The sequence below is a fragment of the Liolophura sinensis genome, chromosome 8 (genome assembly GCF_032854445.1).
Source record: "Liolophura sinensis isolate JHLJ2023 chromosome 8, CUHK_Ljap_v2, whole genome shotgun sequence".
NCBI lineage: Eukaryota > Metazoa > Mollusca > Polyplacophora > Chitonida > Chitonidae > Liolophura > Liolophura sinensis.
The window spans coordinates 26056668-26082423 of NC_088302.1; the positions used below are offsets into that span (position 1 = coordinate 26056668).

Consider the following 25756-nt stretch of genomic DNA (forward strand, 5'->3'; position numbering starts at 1 on the left):
GATAAATAATTGAACATCTCGTTTATTACATCTGCAAGGTGGAGAGTATTAGGAACATTTTATGTAAACAAATACATAATAAATACATACAAATGGACTTTAAGCCAGCATGTACAGTTGACCTTACTTGCTATAGTCTATTTCTTTTAACCAGTTGCCTTTATTCAGCTCTCTGTAAAATCAGTCAAAACGCTACTACAATTGCCTTTAGTCAGTGACCGCGACACAAGCTCTACACACGGATATGTATAAAATCTATAGACAAACATTTGTTCACACAGGTTCTGTCTAAGGAAAATTACCTATACTTAATATCAGGAGGTCAAAATGTAGGCTCATATAAAATAGTAACCTTACCGAAAGTGAAGAATTCTGAACCACGTACACTTCTAAAAATATTTTCTATTCTGCAGACCTACCTGCAGACGGGTAGAGTTAAAAACAAAAAGAAAACTCTAAAGTAAAGTATAACAAAATGATAGAGCATTAAACACCCTCCATCAAATATTTCGATTTATTTGTTTTTCTTTTACAATTTTTAAACCTAGTAAAATGCAGTTGAAAATTGGATTCTGTGGAGGCCTTTCGTTACCATATTGGGACCTGTTTTTTGTCACTTAACACACACAGGTGTACTTCATCATTGCATGTACGTATAGCTGTAGCCAGGAAACGAACCATTCCAAGCAAAACTGTGGATGTGACGTCACTAATAGCCTTTAATATTTCAGCCATGTTTTTATTTCTCAGTTGGAACAATTCTAAAATATTTGCATCCTACAATTTTCCTGGACAGCATGTAATGGTCTTTCATCTCAATTATGCTTCAGTTTTGTGTTTTCGTCAGCTTTTTCATGTACATTTTACCGTTTATCAATTCGATAGCAAACATGAAAACAGTCTGAATTTCTTGGCCTGGAGACAAAAGACGAGGTTATCTCCCCTATTGCTGAAACGCGTTCTTTCAAGATGTTTAGGAAAGACGACAGACTATTTTGTGTCAACCACGTGACTAGTGTATTGCGGATTGGACCTAACAATCAGAGACTCATAAAGTACTTTTGGAAATATAACAGCTCTTTACATGAATGTATATGAATCCCTACTGTGAAGATGTCTTGTCAAAATCAGTGTAACCGATGGAGCTGACCCAGCGAGTTTGGGCATGGAGCTTCTGCACATGGATGCCCAACTAAGCCGTCACCAACGATGTATGACGGAAGGAGTTTTATCTGATTGTCTGGGTGTTGTTTAAATATTGTTTTTTAAACTCTGAATAACCGGGCATTTCAACACACATTTCTGTGTTCTTTCATCAAGGACTCAGGAAGTAAATTCTCTGAGTGTTCGAACCATATTAAAACGAACGCAGGCAAATTATTTTTTTCTTTATTTAATAAGGGATTCGTGTCATACAAGTACTGAAGAAGTTTTCAGTACGATGGCGGTCAGACTAAAGGCTGCTCACGCTGATTTCCTGGTCTGCAAGCAACCTGCGGAATGCCCCCACCCCCTCCCCACCCACTTGTTTCCTCCCACCCAATTACTGCATTGCCGCCATCGTATAAGTGAAATATTCTTGAGTACGGCGTAAAACACCAATACAAGAATTCCATGGTGCAGTTGAACACAAAGTTACATTTGTTGCTCAATCGGTCGGTTAAAAACAAAGAAAGGTACACATCCCTAAGAGATGACAAACATTATCTTCCTAGGCTGCTTTAATCACACCTTGTGTCTAAATCTTATTATCTGTACACAGGAGAACACTTATCATGGCTTCAAAGTGAACACGTTGATTTCGCCCTTCTCATAAGCCGACACGAACACCTCTTTGTAGTTGTCCCCATCCACATCAGCAGACACGATGCTTCCCACGGGACCGGAACTGACCTCCAAAAACGTGGTCATCTGGTAATCCCAGCTGTTCGGCTCGCTTGATGTCGGAGTCAGTATGTAGGCCTTGCCATTGTCGTCCCCAGACAGAAAAATGGAGGGCCGGCTGCTAACAGGAAGTACAAGGGCGTATATTACCGTTAGATAACGGATGTAAACGGTATAAATATCGCATAAGAGCGCTTGATAAACTGTGGGACGATTCTCATTTCTCTTTGTTATAGCTCTTCTTCTACAGTCGTGACTTAAATCAAATAAAATTTGTAGAGACGTTTTTGACTTCAGTCAAAACTTAAAACGTCGCCACAAAGCTCAGTTTTTTTTGGTATTAAAATTTGAAACTATGACACATTCGTTCTATAACAAACGTTGAGGAGGTTTATAACATTTTGACTTATTCTCCAAAATCATGTTCCTAATATTGACTTTAGTCAAAATTTGGTGTGTGGATTCTGCGTCTGCAATGATTAGTCTTTCAAAAATAAAGAATACATTTTCCAGTCCGGGCACTACCAACATCAACAAACATGTTGTAATACATCTTTCTCTTGTCCAACACAATTCCGAATAGACCATACAGAAGTTTTTAATAACCTTGAATGTATTTACTACCAGTCTAGACTTTTCCACACAACGGAACTTTGTTCTCTGAAAGACTGAAAAGGTTTTTATATGTCTAAAATACATTCATTTACTTTTATATGTAGTTGTATACAAATTAATTGCATACAAATACAAGATATCTAACTTTGGACTGTAACAACCATACTTGTATTATTGCAGTGCTGAACTTCAAAGTTACAGTTGTTTAAGACAACATTCTTTTGAACTATGCTACATAATATGGGCTAATCCGTGCAAACGATCTATCCTAATATAAAATAAGTGATTTAGTGTAAAAAAGAACAACTGTGGGGTCCGAGGTTACAACATTATCAACAAAAGCTATGAGAGAATTTAAATAACAATTGCTTAAGTTTATTTTTAATAAATATAAATATGTAATATGAATAATTATTTTCTTTTTCATAAATAAAATAATAAATAAATAATTAAATTTTTAACAAATTTAATAAGCTTTAAAGAAACTGTCCTCAAACACAGATATTACTGCTTGTTTGAATACAATACTATTCCTACAAAACAAAGTACAAAGTAACAAACGAAGAATTCAAATAATTTTTATTTAAGTTCATTTTTTTTCAAGATCTATTAAAATTAAGTGAGTGAGTGAGTGCTTGGGGTTTACCGTCGTACTCAATAATTTTTCAGTCATATGACGACGAAGGAATCTTTAGGGCGCATGTACGTGTAATGTGCCTCCTTGTAGCAGAACGGATTTCCACCGCTCTTTTATTTAGTGCTGCTTCACTGAGACGACTTACCGAAGGCAAGTAAGCCGCCCCGCCCGAGCCATTATACTGATACGGGTCAACCAGTCGTTGCACTATCCCCTTCATGCTGAACGCCAAGCGATGAAGTTACAACTTCCTGTTTTAAAGTCTTAGGTGTGACTCGATCAAGGATTGATCCTGGATCCACCGGTCCCGAAGTGGACGCTCTACCAACTGTGCTATCCGGGCCGGTAAATTTAAGTGAAAATATTGTCAGGGACAATAATGATTGTATGAACAATGTACTTTTGTTGCCAGTTCCATATAAATTAAGCCACAAATTAAAAATTCAGCAATTAACCCAAATAACCTGGTATGTCTTACGTGTTGTTTGTTGCAGAGGGGAAGACGTACGCCGAGCCTGGTGAAGACTTTCCTCTACCAAAACCTTTAGGTTTAAACCCACTGGCGATGACGTGCTTTTTAAATTGCCCAGTTCTGTCGGTATAAAAACAACAATATGCTCAAAACACCGTTAATATGTTTATTTATTTATTTATTTACAGGTGCTCTTTTGAAATACATGCATGGCCCCCTGGGTGAAGTGCTAATGGTATACACTGGGGAAGTTGTGTATTGTGTGTGTTGCCATTTCCTTCGTAACTCTACTACGCAATTCATTACGAGGTCTTTTTTTCTAAGTACCGAGTAAAGCGTTTGGTATTTATAGACATTACTCCTAAAGATCCTTGGTATTTATAGACATTACACCTAAAATATTTGGTATTTACAGACATTAGACCTAATCGTTTGCACACGTATATTTATGTCTATAACAACGCCCATAATCCCTGTTAATCTTTACCGAGACATCTTATGTGATATTTACATACTTTATAAACATAAAATTGTATATATATTAGTTCCCTGTTAGTTTTGAGCAAGAATTCACCGAACTACGAAAAAAAAAAACAACCAGTCGTTATTTTCAGACGATTCGTTCAGTTGTAAAAGCATGGATACCAAGAAACTAACCTGAAGTCGTCGGGCAACTCGTACACTATGAGAGAGCCATTGCGATCATTGCTACTTGTTGCCAGTAAGTCGTACTTCCCATCGCCATTAACGTCAGCCACTTGAACGTCAAAAAATGGACCGATCTCAAAGTTGTCATCTATCACTCGAGATTTTACCTTTAAAAATATTAAATAAATGGCATGGAAAACATTGTCAGTTTTTGTATCTTATGTTAGATAAATGGTATCAACACTTACTCTAGCCATGCACAATGAGATTTGGGTGCAGAAAAAACTTAATTTGAATGGCTATATACGATTGTTATATTTGAACATTCAGCTGGAAGCAAATAATAACATGCGTTTGTTTTCATCTTGATAAGACCTTGTCACTTACTGTTCTCATGCACCTGTGGCAAAATATTTAACATGTGGCAAAAACCTCTTTGTTATTATGTATTAATTAAGTTGACCCTCCTTCTTGCGTGACTCCCGAATCTTTCATATTTCGAGGGCTGTAAATATTGCTAATGACGCTGAATGTTGAAAGAGTTTAATGCAAATTTTGCTTTGCAATTACTTTTCCCCCATAACAAATGTGACGCAATGTGGGTGCAATAATGTTACTTCTATTTTTTTACTTATTAATTAATTTATTTATTCGTCGATTTATTTATCCTTTATTTCCGTACATATTTATGTTTTTCAATTTTGTAATTTATTTACTCGAGAAGAGTTCACCTACGTAAATATGTATGTATGTGATGGCTAATCGGTTGACGAGTGGGAAACCTTCACATCAGTATCTGACTGTAACATGTGGACGTATAGTCGTAAACCATAACTCTTTGACATTTTTCACCCTTGATGTGCACACTTGGAAACGATACCGGTAAGAGAAAATTAAGTGTTGATATTATTGGGCAAACGGTCTAATGTAGCTTCTGTCACAAAGGTGCCACGAACATGAATTGATCAAATCTCCTCTTGTGCTTGAATAATGCTCCTTGTTTTATTGGACACATTTAATGCTGTCATTTACCACATCTGGGTTTGTCCAGGTGCCATTTGGCTCTATCCAGTACACGGAAAGGCGCCGAAAGAAATAACCTGGTATCAGAATTGTATCCAGTTCTCCATCGGGGATCGGAAGTGCGGCTGGAGTCAGGTACACATCCGGGCCACTAGCAATCACATGAGGGACCCACGTGGTCTGGAAAAACGGCGCTCCGGGATTTTTAAACCATACTAACTGGCCGTCAAATCCGCCTGGAAGTAAAATACGTTTGTCATCAATGGCTCTTTCTGCCAGATAAAAAAGGCTTAAAGAGTATCCTTCTTTTTAAGAGTTCCGGACAGCCTAGTTTTTGATAGCTATCTCTTTTCAGCTGACCTATAAGAGTGATGTGACACATATCATAAATGTGCTGATATACATTCCCTTACAGCGAGTAATACTAACAGCACAAGCGTATACGTGGCAAAATTTATTTAAATGCCTCTCATATTTGTTACAAGGATCGGCCCCAGAATTAATGTATAGCCAGTTACTAGTGCGGCAGATGGGTATACACGCACATGCGGCCTGTTTTCCTACAATCATATTCTCCCTTACTTACTCATGCAGTTTTAGTACGCAATAAAAATATGTAATGAAACATACCAAGTTCCTTCCCAGTGGCCCTGCACGTAACGGCATCGAAGAGGCCATCTTTGTCCATATCTTTCCAGATCACTTTATGGTAGAACCACTCTGTTTTTCCATCGTCATCAGATATTTTATAGGGGCCTTGAGCTGGGTCAGACGTGATATTCAGGATGCTGATGGAACCTTTCTTTTTAAAGGGAACCAGGAAGCCGTCCGGTATGGCAACCATGTTAGGTCCGAAGACATATTCTGTCAGACAAAAGTGAAGCATGTAATGTATCAGATTCGAGTCAGATTTGAGATGCAACTTTTTAAAATACGTAAATATATCTGTTACGTTGTTTGGGCAGAAAACATAGCATTTATAATTATCTTTCACATTGTATTTTGATTTCGTAAACATATGCTAAATTTCGATCTTTGCTGATTTGCTGATGTCGCTTAAATAATGAGTCATATACACAAGTAAAGAGTGAGTGAGTGAGTGCTTGGGGTTTAACGTCGTACTCAACAATTTTTCAGTCATATGACGACGAAGGAATCTTTAGGGTGCATGTACGTGTAACGTGCCTCCTTGTAGCAGGACGGATTTCCACCGCTCTTTTATTTAGTGCTGCTTCACTGAGACGACTTACCGAAGGCAAGTAAGCCGCCCCGCTCGAGCCATTATACTGATACGGGTCAACCAGTCGTTGCACTATCCCCTTCACGCTGAACGCCAAGCGGTGAAGTTACAACTTCCTGTTTTAAAGTCTTAGGTGTGACTCGATCAAGGATTGATGATGGATCTACCGGTCCCGAAGCGGACGCTCTACCAACTGTGCTATCCGGGCCGGTTACACAAGTAAAGAGATTGCACGTCTCCACCACAGCTAAATGTACAAACCCACTAATTCCCTAAATCCAAACCCACACACATCCCCCCCCCCCCCCACAAACCACCACCACTACATCGCGAATTGCAAATTGCGAATTGCTTAAAGTTGCCTAGCTCAGGATCCCGGTCCGAATCACTACCAAACTGTAATGTGTGTTGGTTCGTTGTTCAATGCCACGCTGTGCAAAAAATTTCCTCCAAATCCGTCCAACAATCCGTCAATATTTTCCATGAAGTCGGTGTCAAATAGACACACAGACAGACAAAAAAGGCAAAAAATAACCTCCACCAGCTGACTGACAATAACGCGTTAAGAATTTTATGGCACCAATAGTAATAGAACATATGAAATGGATAGGGCACCACTAGTTGTAACAGTATACATGTTACTGTGACGTAACTTCGGTATGACGTTGAAGTAGAAAACTCACCCGGTACACCAGAAATGTCGTTGGGCCACGTGACACTTTCAGTCAGGATTTTAGCAGATGCACCAGCCAGATTGTTCAGAATCGTCCCAACTTTCGGCACACCGTAGACGTAGTCCTTGGAGAAAGGTATGCCGTTGAAACTCGCCGCGAGCAGCGTGTATCGAGACGCCGGTTGAGGATTTCTTGGATCATTTTCAAATAATGATAAAAATCCAGGATGTTTTGCCGAAATTTTCCCAAGGAGTCTAGGCGTCTGTGAGATTGATTTGTCAAAGAAAAAGACGAGAACCAGACAAGCACACAGAGGAAGAGTACTAGCCATGGTTGACTTTCGATGATCTTACTTGGTCATGGTTTGTACAAAAAGATTCGTTAAGTCAAGCCCAGCGGATCACGTGGCCACTGATAACATTCGTGGATTCCATATTCCGACCTGTAGCCAGGTGTAGCGCGTGTCAGTTATCTTTTATTATCATTTATCACCGGACAAAATTCCCACGGTCACAAATTTCTCCTTCCCCTTAAGAAAGCTCGACACCTAAGCATGTTACCATATCCTCTCACACCAAACCCCTGACACCTGCACAGGAGAAAGTGCGTCCTACAAGTTCACAATTGTTTTCCTATCTCTGACTATTTATCAATCACATATTTTATTGGTTCTAAACAACACAATCATGAAGTCTTATTCATGCCACAGTGACCGGTTTACGCAAAGAGGAAACCTTACAGTACCATCGGTTTGTAGCAAAACTGTGTCACTTTACTATTTTATAAGTTTGCACAGTCTCACCGGTATAGTGCTCAATGTGGGAATCCCAGTGTTTTTAGAGTAAGGCTACCTATACAGTGAAACATGCACCATAGACAGCATATTGTTACAATGACAAGCACTGTAGACAGCATATTGTTACACTAACAAGCATTATAGACAGCATATTGCTACAATGAAAAACACTATAGATAACACATTGCTACAATGACAAGCACCGTAGACAGCATATTGCTACAATGACAAGCACTATAGAGAGCACATCGCTACAATGACAATCACTATAGACAGCATATTGCTACAATGACAAGCACTATGGACAGCACATTGCTACAATGACAAGCAGTATAGATAACATATTGCTGCAATGACAAGCACTATAGACAGCACATTGCTACAATGACAAGCAGTATAGATAACATATTGCTGCAATGACAAGCACTATAGACAGCATATTACTACAATGACAAGCACTATAGATAGCATATTGCTGCAACGACAAGCACTATATACAGCTTATTGCCTCAATGACTCTGAAGGGGCTCTAAGCGAAGGAACCTAGTTTTCTTGTCGATGGCTCCTCTGGTGTGTTAAGACAGGAATCTTAAACACCAACGGTTGTTTTGGAAAGTTAGAACTAGTGGTATATTTTTCTTCACCAAGATTCCCATTAATAAGTTGACAAAATGTGTCATGGATGTTAAAGGTGTGAGGAGTTGGTTTCATCTCTGCCTCCTACAAAGGGAATCCCTTGCTCCTGTTTCAATCAAATGATACCGGAAATCAGAGTAGTTTGGCATCAATCTGTCTGCTCTGGAACGCCTTTCATAATCAGTCATTGTTTACATGGTAGCCGTAGCAACGCTGTCTCTGTATTCCAAATTCATTTGCTATGTAATGCCTTGTACAAATATTATTAAATACCACTCACCATATGTCAAGCGTTTGTCTTTGTCACTTCGCGTCATGCGATCGATTCATTTGCTGTCAGGATCGATTCGGAAAATTAGATACGGGTGGGAGAACATTTGAAAATGGGGCTCGGACGGCGAGCCAAAGTTACAGCCATGACAATGTCGGCCATGGCTGAGCTGCCAGCCGAGTGACAAAGCAGGTGTTGGAGATGCGCTAAGCGACAATACACTCTGCATTGCTGTTAAAGGTGCAAGCATCATGTCGGTAGTGCGCATCAGTCTGCCTTGGATCCATTGAGCAAGAAGATACCCAATACAAGCTGTTACTGTGTAAAACATATTTGCTATCTAGTTGATATATATATATATATATATATATATATATGCTTTTGTTTTTTTTTTGAAAGTGTACATTGTTTTTCGAGGTTATGGATAAGACACGGAAGCAAAGTTTGACCCGTACGCCTACCAGCCTAACATTTGTTTCCGAAGGCGATCTGAAGGAATATGAGAAAAGCCGAAACTCTCTGAAGGGCCGCTTCCAAGACTTCTGCAGCGAGACCAGTTTCACGCCGGTTTCCCATATATACAAAGCTGGGTCAGTAGGAAAAAAGATCATTTGGATCTGCACATGCCTGGGCTTAACTGCGTACATGTCATATCAATGCTCCACCTTGATCATCAGCTATATGAAATATCCCAGTGAAGTCGACATGGTTCTAAAGTTTGCTCCAGAACTGGAATTTCCGAGCGTAACTGTCTGCAACTTGAACCCTCTTCGGTACGATAAACTTGGACGCACCGAGTACGGGGAGCGTTTTCATAACCTCAAGGATGACGGTACCGATGATATTCTATACCAGTCTGCACACAGACATTTCGTGCCCGGTGACAATAGCCGTGAATCTTCTGAGGAAATGGGCCCGACGTCAGGTCAGTAGAACTCATTGTACCTCAAAGCCTACCCGTCACAGTATAACTCTTTTGTCTGCAAGTTTAAACAAAATACGATTCATACTATATCGTGCTATGATACATGCAATTGCGCAGCGCCCGACGCCTTCTGTAAATTGGGTTTCTTGACTGATTATCGTTATGGTTTTGTTGTGGCTCACACACGGAAACTACGAACTGGGTGATACAATTGTAAGTACTTACAGTTGCCGCACACGTAAGGTCACGTTCAGATACATGGCTGTTATTTAGCAATGTTCGGCTCAGTTTGCAAGAACATGCTTTTGAATTATCTCAGAAATGAAGTAACGTGAATTGTTTCCATGTCCCGTTGTCAGTCACTTCGTGATTCATTGTGATGTAAAGCTTCTTCAAATGGAAAGTAATTAAAAGTGACTAACTGGAACATTGTCTAGCTCTAATGTCGAAAATGTTATTAAAGCTTAAATCAGCTTGCAATTCGCCTGTGCGACAGCTAAACCCGAACAGGGAGGTGTTCTTGCGAATGTGATAGTATCTGGGCGAACAGCTAATCTTCGCCTAAAGTATCCCAGACGCTCAACAGATCAGAATACCGACAGTTGTTAACATATGAGTCCACAATCTATTCTCTACAAACACACATCTAGGAGAACGTAACAGAAAAGTAACTGACTGAACTCTCAGCACTTCTCTTTAGCTTTGACAATGTGAGAGATTTTTTATAAGTTCATGGTTTCATTCTCCAGGGAATGGCGATTCAAGTACCCAAACCCAAACCGAAACTCGCCTCAGTCCGAAAAAATCTTGTACATGCACTAAACGGAACTTGAAAATATTAAGTGCTATTAACAGCAACTCTCACCAATTAAACATGGAAAGTAGTTATACCGAGTACATGTACCAAGCAATGGATTACCTGTTCTGTAATTTTTTTTATTAAAAATTTATTTTGTAAATAAATTATGATATATCAGAGATTTACTAGACAGGGGTGTTCAAGTCTTGCCATTTCAATAATTAAAGAAATGTTTAGGATTAAAGGCAACTATTTAGACCAACATAACTTGATGAACCCAAGATCTAAAAAATGGGCAATGTATCAAGTTCTAATAAAACAAAAGCTAAGTGAAACGATGACTTACGATTTGCACACTCCCGTGTATGAAAAACAGCGTATTAATGATAAATAAAACGTACTTTTAAACTGTGACAAATAAAATGGATAAGTATATTCTATTTTCCATCGTACACAACATACAAAACTGAGTGATTTTTACCAACAACATTATATTTCCATAATATGAGTGACAAAGATGTGAAATGTGTAAAACCCACAAAGAAACAGCTCAATATCTTTTTCCTCAATGTCCCATAGAACGGAGTTTTTGAAAATATAGATGCACAACGTTTCCAATTAAAAAGTTATTTTAACAGAAGAAAAACGTATGTTTGGCATGGGGGAAAGAACAATCTGCTCCTAACAATTTAATAATGCTCGCAAAAAGTTTCTTTTAATACATTAAAGGGAAAACTGTCAGTATACATAGATATCACAGGCTTACCTAATACACTGCAAGAGTACCACAAAGTACAAAATGTATTTCAACATTGCAATATGTGTATCTTACATCATACTTTGAATGAACCAATTATGGAGTCATTGGACAGACGAGATGGAGTGAATACAAATCAGAACTGGGTATACTATTCAGTGATAAAGGCTACTGTCTTCTGATTAGTGAGGAAATAGCACTGTGTGGGTCGTAGCGGTGCATCCGGGTTTTTCGTCATGCAATTTCTGCTTGTCTGGATTGAATACGCCTGTGATTCCCGCCTTCGAAACAAGCCGAGGCCGTCAAATTGTATCAGGTGTGTGCTTTATCAGGAGCGTGGTGTATCACCTTGTACTACGTGTGTTGCCAGGTGCGTGGTGTATTGCCATATATTGCATGTGTGTTTTAGGTACATGGTGTATTACCATGTGCTGTGTGTGTTATCGGGTGCGTGGTGTATTACCAAGTGTGTGTTGTCAGATGTGTGGGCTATTACCATGTGCTGTGTGTGTTGCCAGGTATGTGGTGCATTATCATGTGCTGTGCGTTTTGCCAGATGTGTGGTGTATTACCATGTGCTGTGTGTATTGCCAGGTTTGTACTGTATTACCATGTGCTGTGTGCATTGCCAGGTTTGTACTGTATTACCATGTGCTGTGTGTGTTGCCAGGTGCGTGGCGTATTACCAAGTGTTGCGTGTGTGTTGCCAGGTTCGTGGTGTATTACCATGTGCTGTGTGTGTTGCCAAGTGCGTGGCGTATTACCAAGTGTTGCGTGTGTGTTGCTAGGTTCGTGGTGTTTTACCATGTGCTGTGTGTGTTGCCAGGTGAGTGTTGTATTACCAAGTGCTGTATATGTGTGTGTTCAGGTGCGTGGTGTATTGCCATGCGTTGTGTGTGTTGTCAGGTGCGTGGTGTATTACCATGTGCTGTGTCTGTTGTCAGGTGCGTGGTGTATTATCATGTGTTGTGTGTGTTGTCAGGTGCGTGATGTGTTATCAAGTGCCGTGTGGGTAAGGTGATATCGTCCACTTAGGACTCCATTTATCGTACTTTTGGGGCGTGAGAGCTGGCCAATGACTAACATGGTCCCCTCTAAAGAATTCAATATCAGTGATGAATAGTTAATTAAAATTGTTAATAAATAACCTCATGTAGAGTAAAGCAAGGTCGAGCTGAGCTCCCAAAAATGTACAAAAAAGAAGAACTAAATTGAAGTGCACAGACGAACAGATTAAACGGCTTAAAATGTACACAAGACAAGAATAATCATTTTTGGTTCTTCATAATACTGAATATGCGATATTTAGCTCTATTTGATGGCAGTTAGTCGTCCTAAAGTTTAACTAAGGACAGGTAAAGAGAGTGGGCGCCCACTGATATCACATTTAGTTGTATAAATATTCAATTCCACATTTATTCCGCGACGTCGATCAGCCTTTAACAAGTGGGACAAAGGAGTAACACAGTAATATGTCTAACAAGAGGAATGAGTTAGTCAGGGAACAATCTCATAAAACTTCGTAAAACAAATTTTCTCGTAACTTGTAAGTTTTTTTCACTTGATCTGCTACCATTGTTATGATTATAGCGCCTTAATTCACCGTGATATACCCGAAAAATCATTGCACATAGCTGGTTCTAATCTAAATCTAAATTTAAGACCTTCTCACAGTTCTTAGTTTTTGGTACTAAAAATTGAAATTTGAAACTGTGTTGTCAGAAATCAGGTGCAGACATTCAGTGTTTCTTACCTTTCTTATATTCAATTCCCTGGATTGACATATTGAATTTCTGGTAAGCATGAACAATGTATTCCTATATATCTAGCACAGCGATGGACGTGACGTTCAAATGTCTGTGATTATGAGATCTAAGATATTGAGATCTATGATTTGAGATTTAGGGATGTGAGATATACGATTGCGAAATCTATGATTTTCAGATCAAGCATTGTCAGAACTAGGATTAGGAGATCTATGATTGGGATATCTAGGATTGAGAGATATGCTTATGGGGTGTATGGATGCAGGATATGTGATTGGAAGATCTAGAATTGCGGGATTTCTAAGAGGGAGATAAAAGATCCTGTGATCGACGATTGTGACGGTTATGATTTTTCTGCTTCAAGGAATGTTGGGTAAAATGTGGTCAAATCCTGAGCAAATCAGGGTACATTAGCCACATTATAATATCAGACTTACAGCGCGGAGATTCCCAAGTACCGTCTGAAATATGGTCTCTTGACAATTTACTTCAATTTGTGTTTTATTCTAATTGTTAATATAAAGTCATAAATGTAGCAAACTACACGTCCCGTGTCACTGTAGCTAAAGCCGAATTTGGACAAACAAATGAAGTGGTATTAATTGCAATTTATTAGACGTCATTGGTCTAAAAATACTCGAAATGCTATGTTGTCATTTAACATTCAATAATATAGAGGCATATTATTCAGACATATTTTGCTACTTCTAAAGCTTTCTTTACAGCTTCGCCACGATATGGCTGAAATATTGCCGATGTGGCGTTAAGCCATAATCATTCATTCTTTACAGCTATTGATATTTAACCGTTAAGATCAAGAGAAAGCCTGTGCACTCGAAACAAATATAGTGATTCGTTACACTAGTTGTTTGAAAAGGTTACTGCGGGGTAGGCACCGATGGACCGGGATTAATCACGCGACCATCTGGGTAAATGTGAGCACAGGAACAACGCGTGACCAATAACAATGCATTTATTAATTACCTACACACCATCCAGGGTGTACATCAGGGTCAGTTCTCTGTGTGTTCCACTAGGTTATTGTAATCTACAACACACCATCGCGTTCCTTTTCAACCTCTAGTAAATGCCGTCAATAAGAGTCTAAAAACAGGCCTTGTAACCTTTTGCAGCCCTGTATCGTTTAAAGCGACAAAGTGGTACAAGTAGACTCTAAGAGTTCATGAGTGGTGATGTTTAAGAGGAAGAAAACAGCTGGATTTTTTCTTTAGGCTTAATTGGATTATACATGATGACAATTAAGCGTTAGCCCAAGACCGCTATCACAAAGCCATCGTAGGTCAAGCAGATTGTCACTATCATGGAGACTAATGTATAAGACCACATAATCACAAAAGTATACAAAGTTACAAGTTAGGAGAGATTCATGTGCGGAGAAACAGTCAACACTTACAGGTCAATGATGTCAGAATGCCCTAGGCCCATAAAGACCATTTGCAACTCGATGGAAAATCGTCCCACTGTCTTTTTTCTTCAGTGCTAGATCGTCTCCTGTAGGCGATTGAAGTTCTTATGTAACAGATCCAGCCTATGAAATAGGCCAAGCTGAAATATTCGTTGATAGCCTTCATTCTACTGTACGCCGCTAAATGCACAGGATAATATCCTTTTCTTACTACTCCCTACCTAGACACCAAATATGTGCAAATCATTTTGGTTCGCGTAATCGCGTAGTTTTATTAAGATGGAAATTCACGCAGAAAACAAGAGGTCTTTTAATCAGCGTCCAAATCGCATAGCGTAACAGCTATTGCTAAATTTTGGCGGAGTAGCTCGAGCCGAGTGGAAGTCACGCGTTCTATCCCGTGTGTACATGTATGAGCGCTAGAAAGCTGCTCCTGTTCCAGACACAACCTCAAACAGAGCGCCAAAACTTCTGCATCAACACTTCGTTGGACGATGGACAGTATTATGGTGGGATGAAACCGGGAAATGCCCGCAGAAAACTCACGACCATCCTCAGGCTGATGAAAGATTTTTCCACGTACGGCCAGAGAGGAAGCCAACATGAGCTGAACTTGAAGTCACCTTGACCACAGTGAGAGGCGAGTCATTGCGTCACGCCGGCACGCTAACCACCTCGATCACTGAGACCCCTTGTTTAAAAAAATGAGTGAATTAAGGGGTATAATCAAATGTCATTAACACACTAGGTTTATTAGTACTAACAGAGTCGACAATATGTTTCTGCCACAGACTACTATGGAACACCTTACTCAACACCTTACTCTTATGGAACGCAAGCCACGTGGCCGACAGGAAATCCAGACGGACCAGAGTGGCCAGGTGAGCCTGGGGACGGGGAAGGTGAGAAGACCGATCCCCCACAGATGAACTCGCCTGGAGAAGGGCAACCAGGAGGGGCCCCTCAACCAACTTCTGGTCTGAGTACACCTGGCACCAGCAGTTCATCAAGCTCCAAACCCCCAAAGCTCCATCGCCGGCGAAGAGCAGCGAATAACACAGGACGTAAGTATTGTCTTTCCGACTCCTAAAGTTGTTTATTTTAAGAGAGACTTCTGATTTCATGTAATTCAACCAACATTTTCCAGCATAGAAATGACATCACAATAGACAAATAATAAAATCTGACATCATCAAACTCGCTTGATGGACTGATAAACCTGTCCAACACACTTCCAAAAGGCTGATTAGCCTGAACAAGAGTGTAGCAATCATTTTTTAAAAGACACAAACATTTAATTAAACTCTATTTTATGTAAAGGCGTGTGTAAATGTAAAATATGAAAATTCACTGTGCTGCCGTTACAATAGCTATTATCAGTTCACAGAAGGGTGTTAAATATTGCTAATGAGGACACTTTCCCTTTATAGATAAAACATTGTATTTTGTTGACGTGTTTTGCAGAAGAAACAGCTAATTTCACGAGCATTATTTCCAACTCCTCCTACAACCAATGGGAGTATTTGGGAGAAGACACCGCTGATTCCTTCTACAATAAAGTGTCCTCTCAACACCAGGCCATGTCCACCGTGTCGGATATCATAGCTACCATGGATGCACAGAAAGTGTCGGAGTTGGGACACCAGAAAAAAGACTTCATCATGGGATGTAAATGGCAGGGCTACCCCTGTTCACCGAGGTAAATGATGAGCAAGTAAATTGGTCATGTAACCGCAGCCAGTCAGCACAATTACATTCTGCAACCATTTGCATTGAAAGCCCACAGTTACATGTGCCTTTCCTTTCACTTCCAGACTTTCGTGCCCTGAATGGGCCACATATTATGACTTAGATCGATGGGGGAAGGGTTAAATCCTTCGTCAGCATCAGCCAGGGTCCTAATGGCTCAGCGGTTAAGGTGCTAACTCGCCACAATGACTCAGGAGCCTCTCAGCAATGCAATCACTTTGAGACCAAGCCCAAGTCATGCCGGCTTCGTTGGAGGCTCTCCCTGCTGCCTGTGGATGGCCGTACGTTTCGTGCGGGTTCTGCCTGGGTTTTCCCCACTATAACGATGGCCGTGAACTAAGTGAAATATTCTTGAGTACGGTGTAAAACTCCAATGAAGCAAATAAGTAAATAAATTTAACAGTATCAGAGAGAAGAACAGATTTGATTTCCAAAACTGGAACAACTGTATCGAGACCTGTGAAAATATTTGGTAGAATGAGATCGCATCTTCTGAGTGTCTAAGGGGTCTACCAGCTGGGCTATCAAGACAAATCGCAAAGTCTCAATAAGGAGTCACTCGAGTCATTTCCACGATATACTTGTTTCAATGTCGGAAATCCCTGTATTGATAATTACACAAAAAACGACATTATTCCTTTACCTCAGGATAGCAAGGCATTGTCTTACTTTTGATCGTCTTAATCGTTGAGTTTTCAATGTAATGACAACACAGCAATTCTAGTCCAGTGACGTCCAAGAAAATGTAGTTGAAATTCCTGCATTTTACCTAGTTCTTTTAGGCCATGGTTCTTAGGCATTTACATGAACAGTCAAAATAAAACCCTAACTGAGCTAAACTGACAAGCAAACTGTATTTCTTCGATTACATGTGACCGTTACCCAAATCTCACATTGTCGTCGCTGCTCTGCTTTTTCTCTCTATGCTGCACGTCTTAGTTATATTCATGATGATGGTATATGTGTGGTCATAGGATTATGTTCTGGAAATCAAAATTGGCCAAACACATAAGGCACATTTTTACTGATAGATAATTAATACCATTATGTTTAGCTTGTCATGTTATATTTATTATCATGTTTCATTTATTTATTTGATTGATTGGAGTTTGATACCGTACTCGATCCCGATTATTCGTAAGTTGCTGACTGACTTTCCCAAGTATATGTAGATATACATGTACCACCGGCGAGGAGGCCAGCACGAGACAGTGATCGCATTGGTGACAGTCTCCCAAAATCGTTGTTGTGAACTAGTACGCTATCCACTAGGCCACTGGGGCCTTATGTTATAGAATGGCATATGAAAGCGACTAATATATTGCTGCGTATTATCTTTTCAGTAATTTTACATCATTTGTGAACTATAAGTACGGGAACTGTTTTACATTCAATGCTGACGTCAACAGCTCTCATCCCAAACTGAAAACCAGCAACCCGGGCCCGCTGTATGGTAGGTAAAAACATCTATCAGGTGTCATCAGATTTTGGAGATTGGCCATTTTTTTTGGGGGGTGGGGGGCAAAAATTGACGAGATCTGACAGAAGACGAGAGCTGGGTGAAAATTTCCTCTCGATAACCTATGCTTCAATCTTGCGGCGGCATGCGTACTAGGTCTCACTGAAATTAAACATTGTAAATTGCTTTCCCATTCGTTGTAGGTCGTAAAAAAAAAAAACAATCGAGAGATTGAAAATTAACATCTTCAAAGGGACATCTAACGACATATATAAGAATATATGTATATTACCAGGTGCGTGACACAGATTTCCTTAGTAAGAGTTTTATGAATGGATAAAATCGGAGTGTCCGTGAAAAACAGCTGAACTAATACTGTAATTTGTAATCATACTGACCACCTATTGCACGTGTGCATATCAAAGCGATAAAATGGCCATTCACGGTCAAAGGAGCGTCGAAGACAGGATATTGTCGCTAAGCCCAGCAATAGTGAAATATACATACATGAATAATTAATTTTCGTGCGCAGGTCTTGAGCTGGAGTTATTCATCGAACAGGATGAGTATGTCCCCTCGGTATCTCAGGAGGCAGGTGCAAGGGTGGTCGTGCACACCAGGGGCAAGGTGCCTTTCCCTGAGGATGAAGGGTTTACCGTGTCACCAGGATACATGACATCTGTGGGTATGCGCAAGGTGAATATGATAGAAGCACATGGATAAAACATGTTACTAATAAAGAGTATTCGTAGACAAGAGAAAAAAGTTCATATCAGAGGCAAATCAACTGCTTTGTTATATCCCCTGTTTATTGCCTAATCTTATGTCAGATATTGCCTGTATACTGTAGTTATGCAAATTATTGCAAAACACGTGAAACTTTCTTGCTGGAGACTTCCAATTTTCTTCCCCTAAACAAAAGAGTAACTTGTTTTAAATAATTTTTTTTACAGCTTAGATTGTTTGGTTTAGTGTTGGATTTGACGAAAAAACATGACTGTTTCGTGTTGCATTTGTTGTGCCATGTATTGTTTGAGAAGCGTTTTCTCTATTTTACTAAGAAGCACATTCGGTCGTTTCAGTTGTCAATAAAATGGTAGGCGTGTTACTATTGAAAGTAATGAATCATGCTACGACACATTGGGAGTCTGATTTAAGTATTTACACTTAGTAGGAGATAAATATGCTATGATATCTAGTGGTCATCAAGCATAATGAAGGTGTTTTGATCCACAATGTCGCGTTTATACAACTCCTATAACATGGTTAGGAATATTATTCCATGCTTTTCCACGATCAATGGTTATTGAATTAAGCCGTTCTTCCATTAATGTTATTCACACACGCGTTGTTTACGCATCTGGGCCTTAACAGAATTTATATGTACCAAACTAATGGATTCCATTTAATTACGTTTTAATCGACAACAACATTTCCCCGAGACCTAACGTGTCCCTAATAGAACCAATTGATAAATCCACAGACACGAGTTTTGGGGATCGAGTGTATACGTCACGTATTACGTCATAATGTACCTGTAGAAATCATCGCAAGTATTCTCTTTGTTACTCAGTTTTACTCACCTTCCTTTCTGGCAACGTCTAAAAAATTTGATTTGTACCAATTGTTTTTTTTAAGTGACTACTCGTATCAGATTCACCATCATCATCGTCTGTTTCAGACGTCCATCATCCGATTAGGTTACCCTCATGGCAACTGCACAACGGAATTCACCGGCCTGAACTCTCTGTATGAGAAGGTTAACACTGTGTATTCCAAACAAGCGTGCATGAAGTCCTGCTATCAGACGGCGCTTATCTCCCAGTGTAAATGCGGTCTGGCAGCCTATCCACTTCCTTCCAATGTGTCATTGTGTGGACCCACGCATAGTACGTATCTTGTTATTTACTTAGTTATTAGTTATGGTGAGGGGGCGGGTGGTGGGACTCACGACCATCCGCAGGTTGCTGTCAGACCTTGCTGTTAACCATAAGATACATTTCTGTTTGCTTCAATGATAAGGTCTTGCTTTCTGAAGTAATAATGCGGGTGTTATGCGCACATGCGCTCCAGTTCCATTTAAAATGCGGCAGTTTATTTCATTTCTGAAAAGCCGGCGGTAAATCTCGTGACACATGATATAACGACACTGACGCAGAATCTTCTGTACATGTATAAACATTGGTTCACTGTACTGTAGGGTTTCTTGTTTTCCGGCAGACAACTGTACCCAAGCTGTGAGACGTTTACACACTGCCAATAAGCTGGGATGCGACGACGCATGCCCCCTGCCTTGCAGGTAGGTTCTCTAAAGTTTAAAGTTAAAGTCTAATCTTCATGCCGAAATAATTGCCGGAGATACTTAGGTATTTGTTAGCATCGTTTGCTTACATCGCTACAGAAATCGATGGGCTTTTCGCAGAAGCGATTGTCCAGTTACTGTTCACCAGTCCGTTTGTTTAAGCTATCTTTGTAAATTTTTTTTGTTTGTATTTCAGTGACGAGGCATTTACCCTTACAATATCGAACGCCGTATGGCCGGGCAGAAAGTATCAGGTATGTAATCAAGGTTTTAATAATTGCCAGCTTGTTTTAAGTGAGCATGCTGAAGGGTACTCCTATTTTTTCGGACAAACTCGCTTGTCTGTATAAAATTACAAGCACCTTCCATCGCACATCAGGATGATAGATGCAGAGCGTTCCTGCATGGGCGTGTGTTGACATGGTTGACGAAAAGTGTGCACGGACAAAATGGGCGCTTTGTGTATGGGAAGATTGAGACAGCTGGTAGTTCTTGTTCAGGAGTAACGCCAGCAATGTATCCGCCTTTAGACACACACAGTATGTCGGCTGTGGAAGGCTAGGGGTTCCGTCTCATCTCTTCTGAGTGCTGGGTGTTTCGTTTTTTTTCCTTGCTAAATGTAACTCCAAAATAAACTCCGATACAATAACTCACTAGAAAGGAAAAGGATTTTTTAGGGTTTAAAGTGGAGAAATAGATTTGAATTACCCACACCAGCCACGGTTTAGAAGAATGCGATCACAGCTGTACAACTGACTTGGGAATGGTCGATCTGTTTAGAACAAACGTAACCAGCGTCACGGATAGAAAGGTAATGGAATCCATAGAAATACAAGGTCACTGTTAGAGATCAACCAGAACAGTTTGTACTTAATCCATCCACATATTACTAACTGATGTGTTAAATGCTTTTAAGTCCCTGTTATTCAATCGTTTGTACAGGCAGATCTGTACAGCAAAATGACGAAATCCAGCACCAAGCTCATGAGGTCCGCCAGACAGGGAGGGTAGTAAGTAATTAATCCACTCGCTGTACGTATGGCAATCTTCTGTGTATTTTTATTTATTTATTTATTTATTAGATTGGTGTTTTACGCAGTACTCAAGAATATTTCACTTCGGTGGCCAGCATTATGCTGGGAGGAAACCGGGCAGATCCCGGGAAAAACCCACGACCATCCGTAGGTTGCTGCCAGAAATTCCCACGAATTCTTTGTATGTAGGTGTGATGATAATAACCCTGTTGTCACCGCAAGGTAAGAGAGTAAGCCGGAGACCTGGGTTCTAAACCAAGTCGGGTCATGAATACAACCTTAAGGCGTCGAAATATTAGATTTTCATTCTCCCTAGTTAGATTATAGGCACACGGGAATGGCGCTGGTAGATTTGTATTCCCTGTGTGGATGGATGGCTTATTCTGTTATATCTGCTGTGACCAGGCTACAGTTAAAGTGACTGTGATAAAGACGTTATTATAAGGGAGTTCCAGTGTATATGCTTTGTAAAACCTCTATTGCATTCAGTTCACAGACCTTTTACCCTGAACTCAGTTGTCTTACAACCTTACCTTGTTTTTCAGCTCTTATGATGTAGCCAAAGTGGAGATATTCTACCAGGAACTTAACTATCAAGTCATTGAACAGAAACCTTCGTACGAGGTTTGTTTTATGGGTCTGTGTTTCAGTCCCGCAAGGCGTTGTGAAAACTATACTCAGATATATCCTACTTTACTACAACTAAAGGAGTCCAGCTGAGCAGAACTGCTGTTGTACTCTGTTTTTATATGTTAATAAGTACCTGTAACGCATTTATTGTGCCACTTCCTTAACATGTGAATGAATGAAATGTTTGTATAAATCATCCAGAAAATCGTCCAGCTGTACATGGAAAACAAAGGGGCCTAAGGGTAGAAAATGAGGTTGTCCTTCAAATAATATTAGCTCACGCTAACCTCCGTATCCACGTTTTCTAGGGTAATATGTTTAATGCGTACTGTACTATCATTATTATATTTTTCTTTTCTTCAGTTTGAGAACGTCATAAGTGATCTGGGTGGACAGCTGGGCCTGTGGTTGGGTATATCTATCCTGGCTCTTGGAGAAATTATCGACTTTTTCGTGTCTGTTATTCACTTCTGCATTTTCAAGGTCACCAGCTCTTCTCAGCACAGGCCCGGCGCAACGCCAGTTTATCCATACAGGCCGCCAAAGCAGTAAGCACGGTACATCTCTATGGATCACCAACGAAGTCAACACAGTAAAGGTAGTAGACAGGGTATACCCTTACTGGTATTCCTATGGACCACCACCAAATATATATATATATATATATATATATATATATATATATATATATATATATATATATATATATATAACCCTAGATATATATATATATATATATATATATATATATATATATATATATATATATATATATATATATATATATATATATATGTATCCCTGAAGGCCACCATAGCAGTAGACACAGTGTCTCTATAGGGGCACCAAAGCAGTAGGTACGTAATATCTCACTAAACCCCCAAACAGCAGGCACGGTGTATCCCTATTGGTCACCAAAGCAGGAGGCACGGTACATCTCCATGGGATATCAACACAGTAGGCATGTCTATATAGAGTACATGTACACTGCAAATACAGGCCTTCTGTAAATAGCTATACTCCTGGTCCATCTTTGAATATCACAATGCCGGTTCGGTTCGATCAAAATCCTAAATTATTTAAATGAAATCCGGTAATAAAGGCGAAACGACAGACTGTGCTTACTTAGCGCGTAACTATATATTCTATGTATTTGTGCCCTGGCGCAACATTTATTTTGTATATAACTATGTGTAAGTATATAATTATAACGGGAGACTTTGATGGTAATTATTTGCTTATGTGTACCAACAGTTGTATCTTAACTGCAACGAGTTTTTCATTCTCACATTGTTGGGTACTTGCTTGAGCTATCAAATTAGCAAACAGTAGAGTACCTGTTGCGTTGGAGGTATCTTGCTGCGTGCGTATACTGCGTGCGTGCGAGAGTTCTTTGGATTTTAATCTTATCAATTAGTTACGCATTGTCAATGTTTTATCTAACTTTTGTTTACCAATCAGAGACCTATTATTATCAGCGAACACGCAGACTTGGCCAGTATAGATGTACATTGTGATATTCCTTTCAAAGGTTCAATAAAATTTCTATTACATGTGCTTTAGCCTAAGTAGTATAGAGTACCCTTTCTTGTATCCTTGATAATCTATAATATGTCTTAATAATATCGTCGTAAATCAGTGCTAATCACAACAGTAAATGTCAACTACCCAATCTTCGAAACCAATACACTGTTAATACATGAAATCAACACTTCATACCCGCCTTGTTTAATCACTGTATTGTGTACTATGATAAAAGACAAACGGGCCAAGCGGCAGGGTGTATGTATAAGCTAAGAATATATACTTCATTTATGGCATAAATATAAACAAAAGGACTTTTGATGGCGTAATTAATATACAGGGAGCTTGCAAGATAAAGTGGTAAGGGACGTGAATGTTCTATGGTGTCAGAGAAGAATGCTCAGTGCTGCCCATACTTTCAGGTTTTGTCGATGAACTTGGGAAAACACAATAGTGTTGTAGTTAGACAAATCAAACAGAACAGTATACATGTTTGTTATGGCTGATGCCAATTCTCCTATGCAAATTCTAAAATTGAAACAAACCTGAAACTATCGCCGAGAAACCATGTGCTAAATTTTCGTAGTGCGATTTTTTTGTTTTATTTTCATTACCTCCCCAGTCCTTCACGTCCATGGATCTCGCCCCCAGTCGATCTGTGGACCGGACGACGCATGTCTCCTGCATTAGACCGACGTCGTTCAATTTCCCTGAACACATTTTCCATCCTGTCTGGATTGCGAACTTGTAACATTGGAAAATGGTTACAGTTCTTTGTGTTTTCTCTTCTCCATATGTCCCAGATATACCCTTGTGCCGTACTGGGAAACTCTTCCGTTTCAGGATGACTTATCAAATCCTCTAAGTTTAGTCGCGGTACAATTAACTCATGCCGCGTAGCAACGTTCCTAGTCGGCGCTTCACAGCCTTCTGGATCCTGCTCAGTAGCACCACGTGATTCCTCCGAAGAGTTGCGCTTGCTCACAAGTCTCCTTCCGCTGGCAACTCCGGATTCTCCTGAACTGTTGTTATTTCTCCGATACCGAAACGTACTGGTACGAAGCGGAAGAATTGGCCCCAGATTTCCCCAGTTCCGCGCGCCAGATCCTGTACGGGTCAAAGGTCGTCTGTTGCCTCCCAGACGTTTCTTGGGGTTCCCGCTTCTCACTGATTTACTGTCTTTCCGGTACACCACATGGGAAACGGACGGCCTTTTCCGAGAGTTGGACGTATCAGCGGGATAAACATATGAGGGGGTATCATGACCGAAATGCTGAACGTATTTCTGCATCTTTCGCCTGGAACAAACAAAAAACAAATTTCATTACCTGTTTTAATATGCAAACAGTCAAATAATAATTGCTAAAGAAAGGTTTATCCCAGGCATGCTTATCATGGGGACCACGGCCATGATATTATTTTTGAGTAGGCCTATAGCGTTACAAGACACTTAAATAAATAAATAAACACTCCCACTTTTGCCTAGGTTAATTAATGAAAGATTATGATCGTCAACGAAGTATGCTTGGGTATGTAATGTGGGTATAGAAACCCGTGTTATTATAGAAATGATCAAGGAATGTCATTTCGACAATAGCTATGTTCCTCCAACTGTTACGTATCGTTGGAACATGTAATAGGCAAATGGACGTTGATCATTAAATATTTACTAAAAGGGAACAAGAGAAATGCGAATAACTGACGTCTGGTTTTGTCTTCGACAGCAGGTTACACATCCCACACAAACCACCCAAATTAGCTCCAGTAGTGTTACGCAGGATATCCCACACAGGAAAGCGGACGCACCCCCCAGGTTAACCAGAAGCGTTGTCACCTGCAAAGCATTACCACCGTCGTGTTAACATGTAAAAGATTATGAAAATCATATTTAAATGGAAATCGTTACGACAACTGTATTGTGATGAAAAGCATTGTGCAAACCAGATTGAAAAAAGACACTGCGCCCATTGTTAATACATTGTAAGAATCGCGTTTTGTAATTAAGGTAGGAATCGATGTAAAGAGTGGGTTAAAATGGAATCATTCCGCAAACATGGTTAAAACTTAAAACATTACAAAAATTCAAGTCAAGAAGGAAAATACGTTGGCAGTCCCGGTTAAAAAGGAAAACAAGGTGAAAGTCGCTTTATACAGGTATGTGCAATACACTGTGCAAACCGTGTTAAAATGGAAAATATTTGGAGAATCATACTGATATGAGATTTGGTTGTAAAAACGCCCGAGCTCCGCAATGTATCTGCTTGTAATGCTGACTGCATACTCACAGTTTAGTAAACACATCGGTAAACATTCTGACAGGATGGTTTTCTACATCCATTAACCATCTACGTTAAATATTACATAGTATGCAGTTATAAAAATTAAAACTTTCCGACTGTTTCAAGTCCAACAAAACAATGAAAACAATGAAACATGATATATGGTCATTAATTTGTTGATGGTTTGATTTATTATGGATTGAGGTGCGG

At 39.8% G+C, this 25756-nt stretch overlaps 2 protein-coding genes across 3 annotated transcripts; one reads left to right on the plus strand and one right to left on the minus strand.

The window, feature by feature from the left end:
* Positions 1-1737: 1737 nt before the first annotated feature.
* LOC135473979 (uncharacterized) lies at positions 1738-7531 on the minus strand. 2 transcript variants are annotated; one of them, XM_064753953.1, is made up of 6 exons: positions 7203-7531; positions 5910-6143; positions 5289-5515; positions 4266-4423; positions 3615-3728; positions 1738-2002 (listed from the first exon to the last, which is right to left on the minus strand). In XM_064753953.1, the coding sequence occupies exons 1-6, from the start codon at positions 7522-7524 to the stop codon at positions 1774-1776; spliced, it is 1284 nt and encodes a 427-aa protein (XP_064610023.1). In that variant the 5' UTR covers positions 7525-7531; the 3' UTR covers positions 1738-1773. The 2 variants fall into 2 exon arrangements, with proteins under 2 accessions (XP_064610023.1, XP_064610021.1); XM_064753951.1 differs by having other exon boundaries at positions 1738-2005.
* Positions 7532-9567: 2036 nt separating this feature from the next.
* Positions 9568-22379, plus strand: LOC135473365 (amiloride-sensitive sodium channel subunit beta-like). The gene is made up of 11 exons (XM_064753215.1): positions 9568-9821; positions 15361-15633; positions 16034-16268; positions 17662-17771; positions 18310-18473; positions 19459-19603; positions 19998-20076; positions 20276-20333; positions 21022-21089; positions 21659-21737; positions 22107-22379. The coding sequence occupies exons 1-11, from the start codon at positions 9578-9580 to the stop codon at positions 22293-22295; spliced, it is 1644 nt and encodes a 547-aa protein (XP_064609285.1). The 5' UTR covers positions 9568-9577; the 3' UTR covers positions 22296-22379.
* Positions 22380-25756: the final 3377 nt, after the last annotated feature.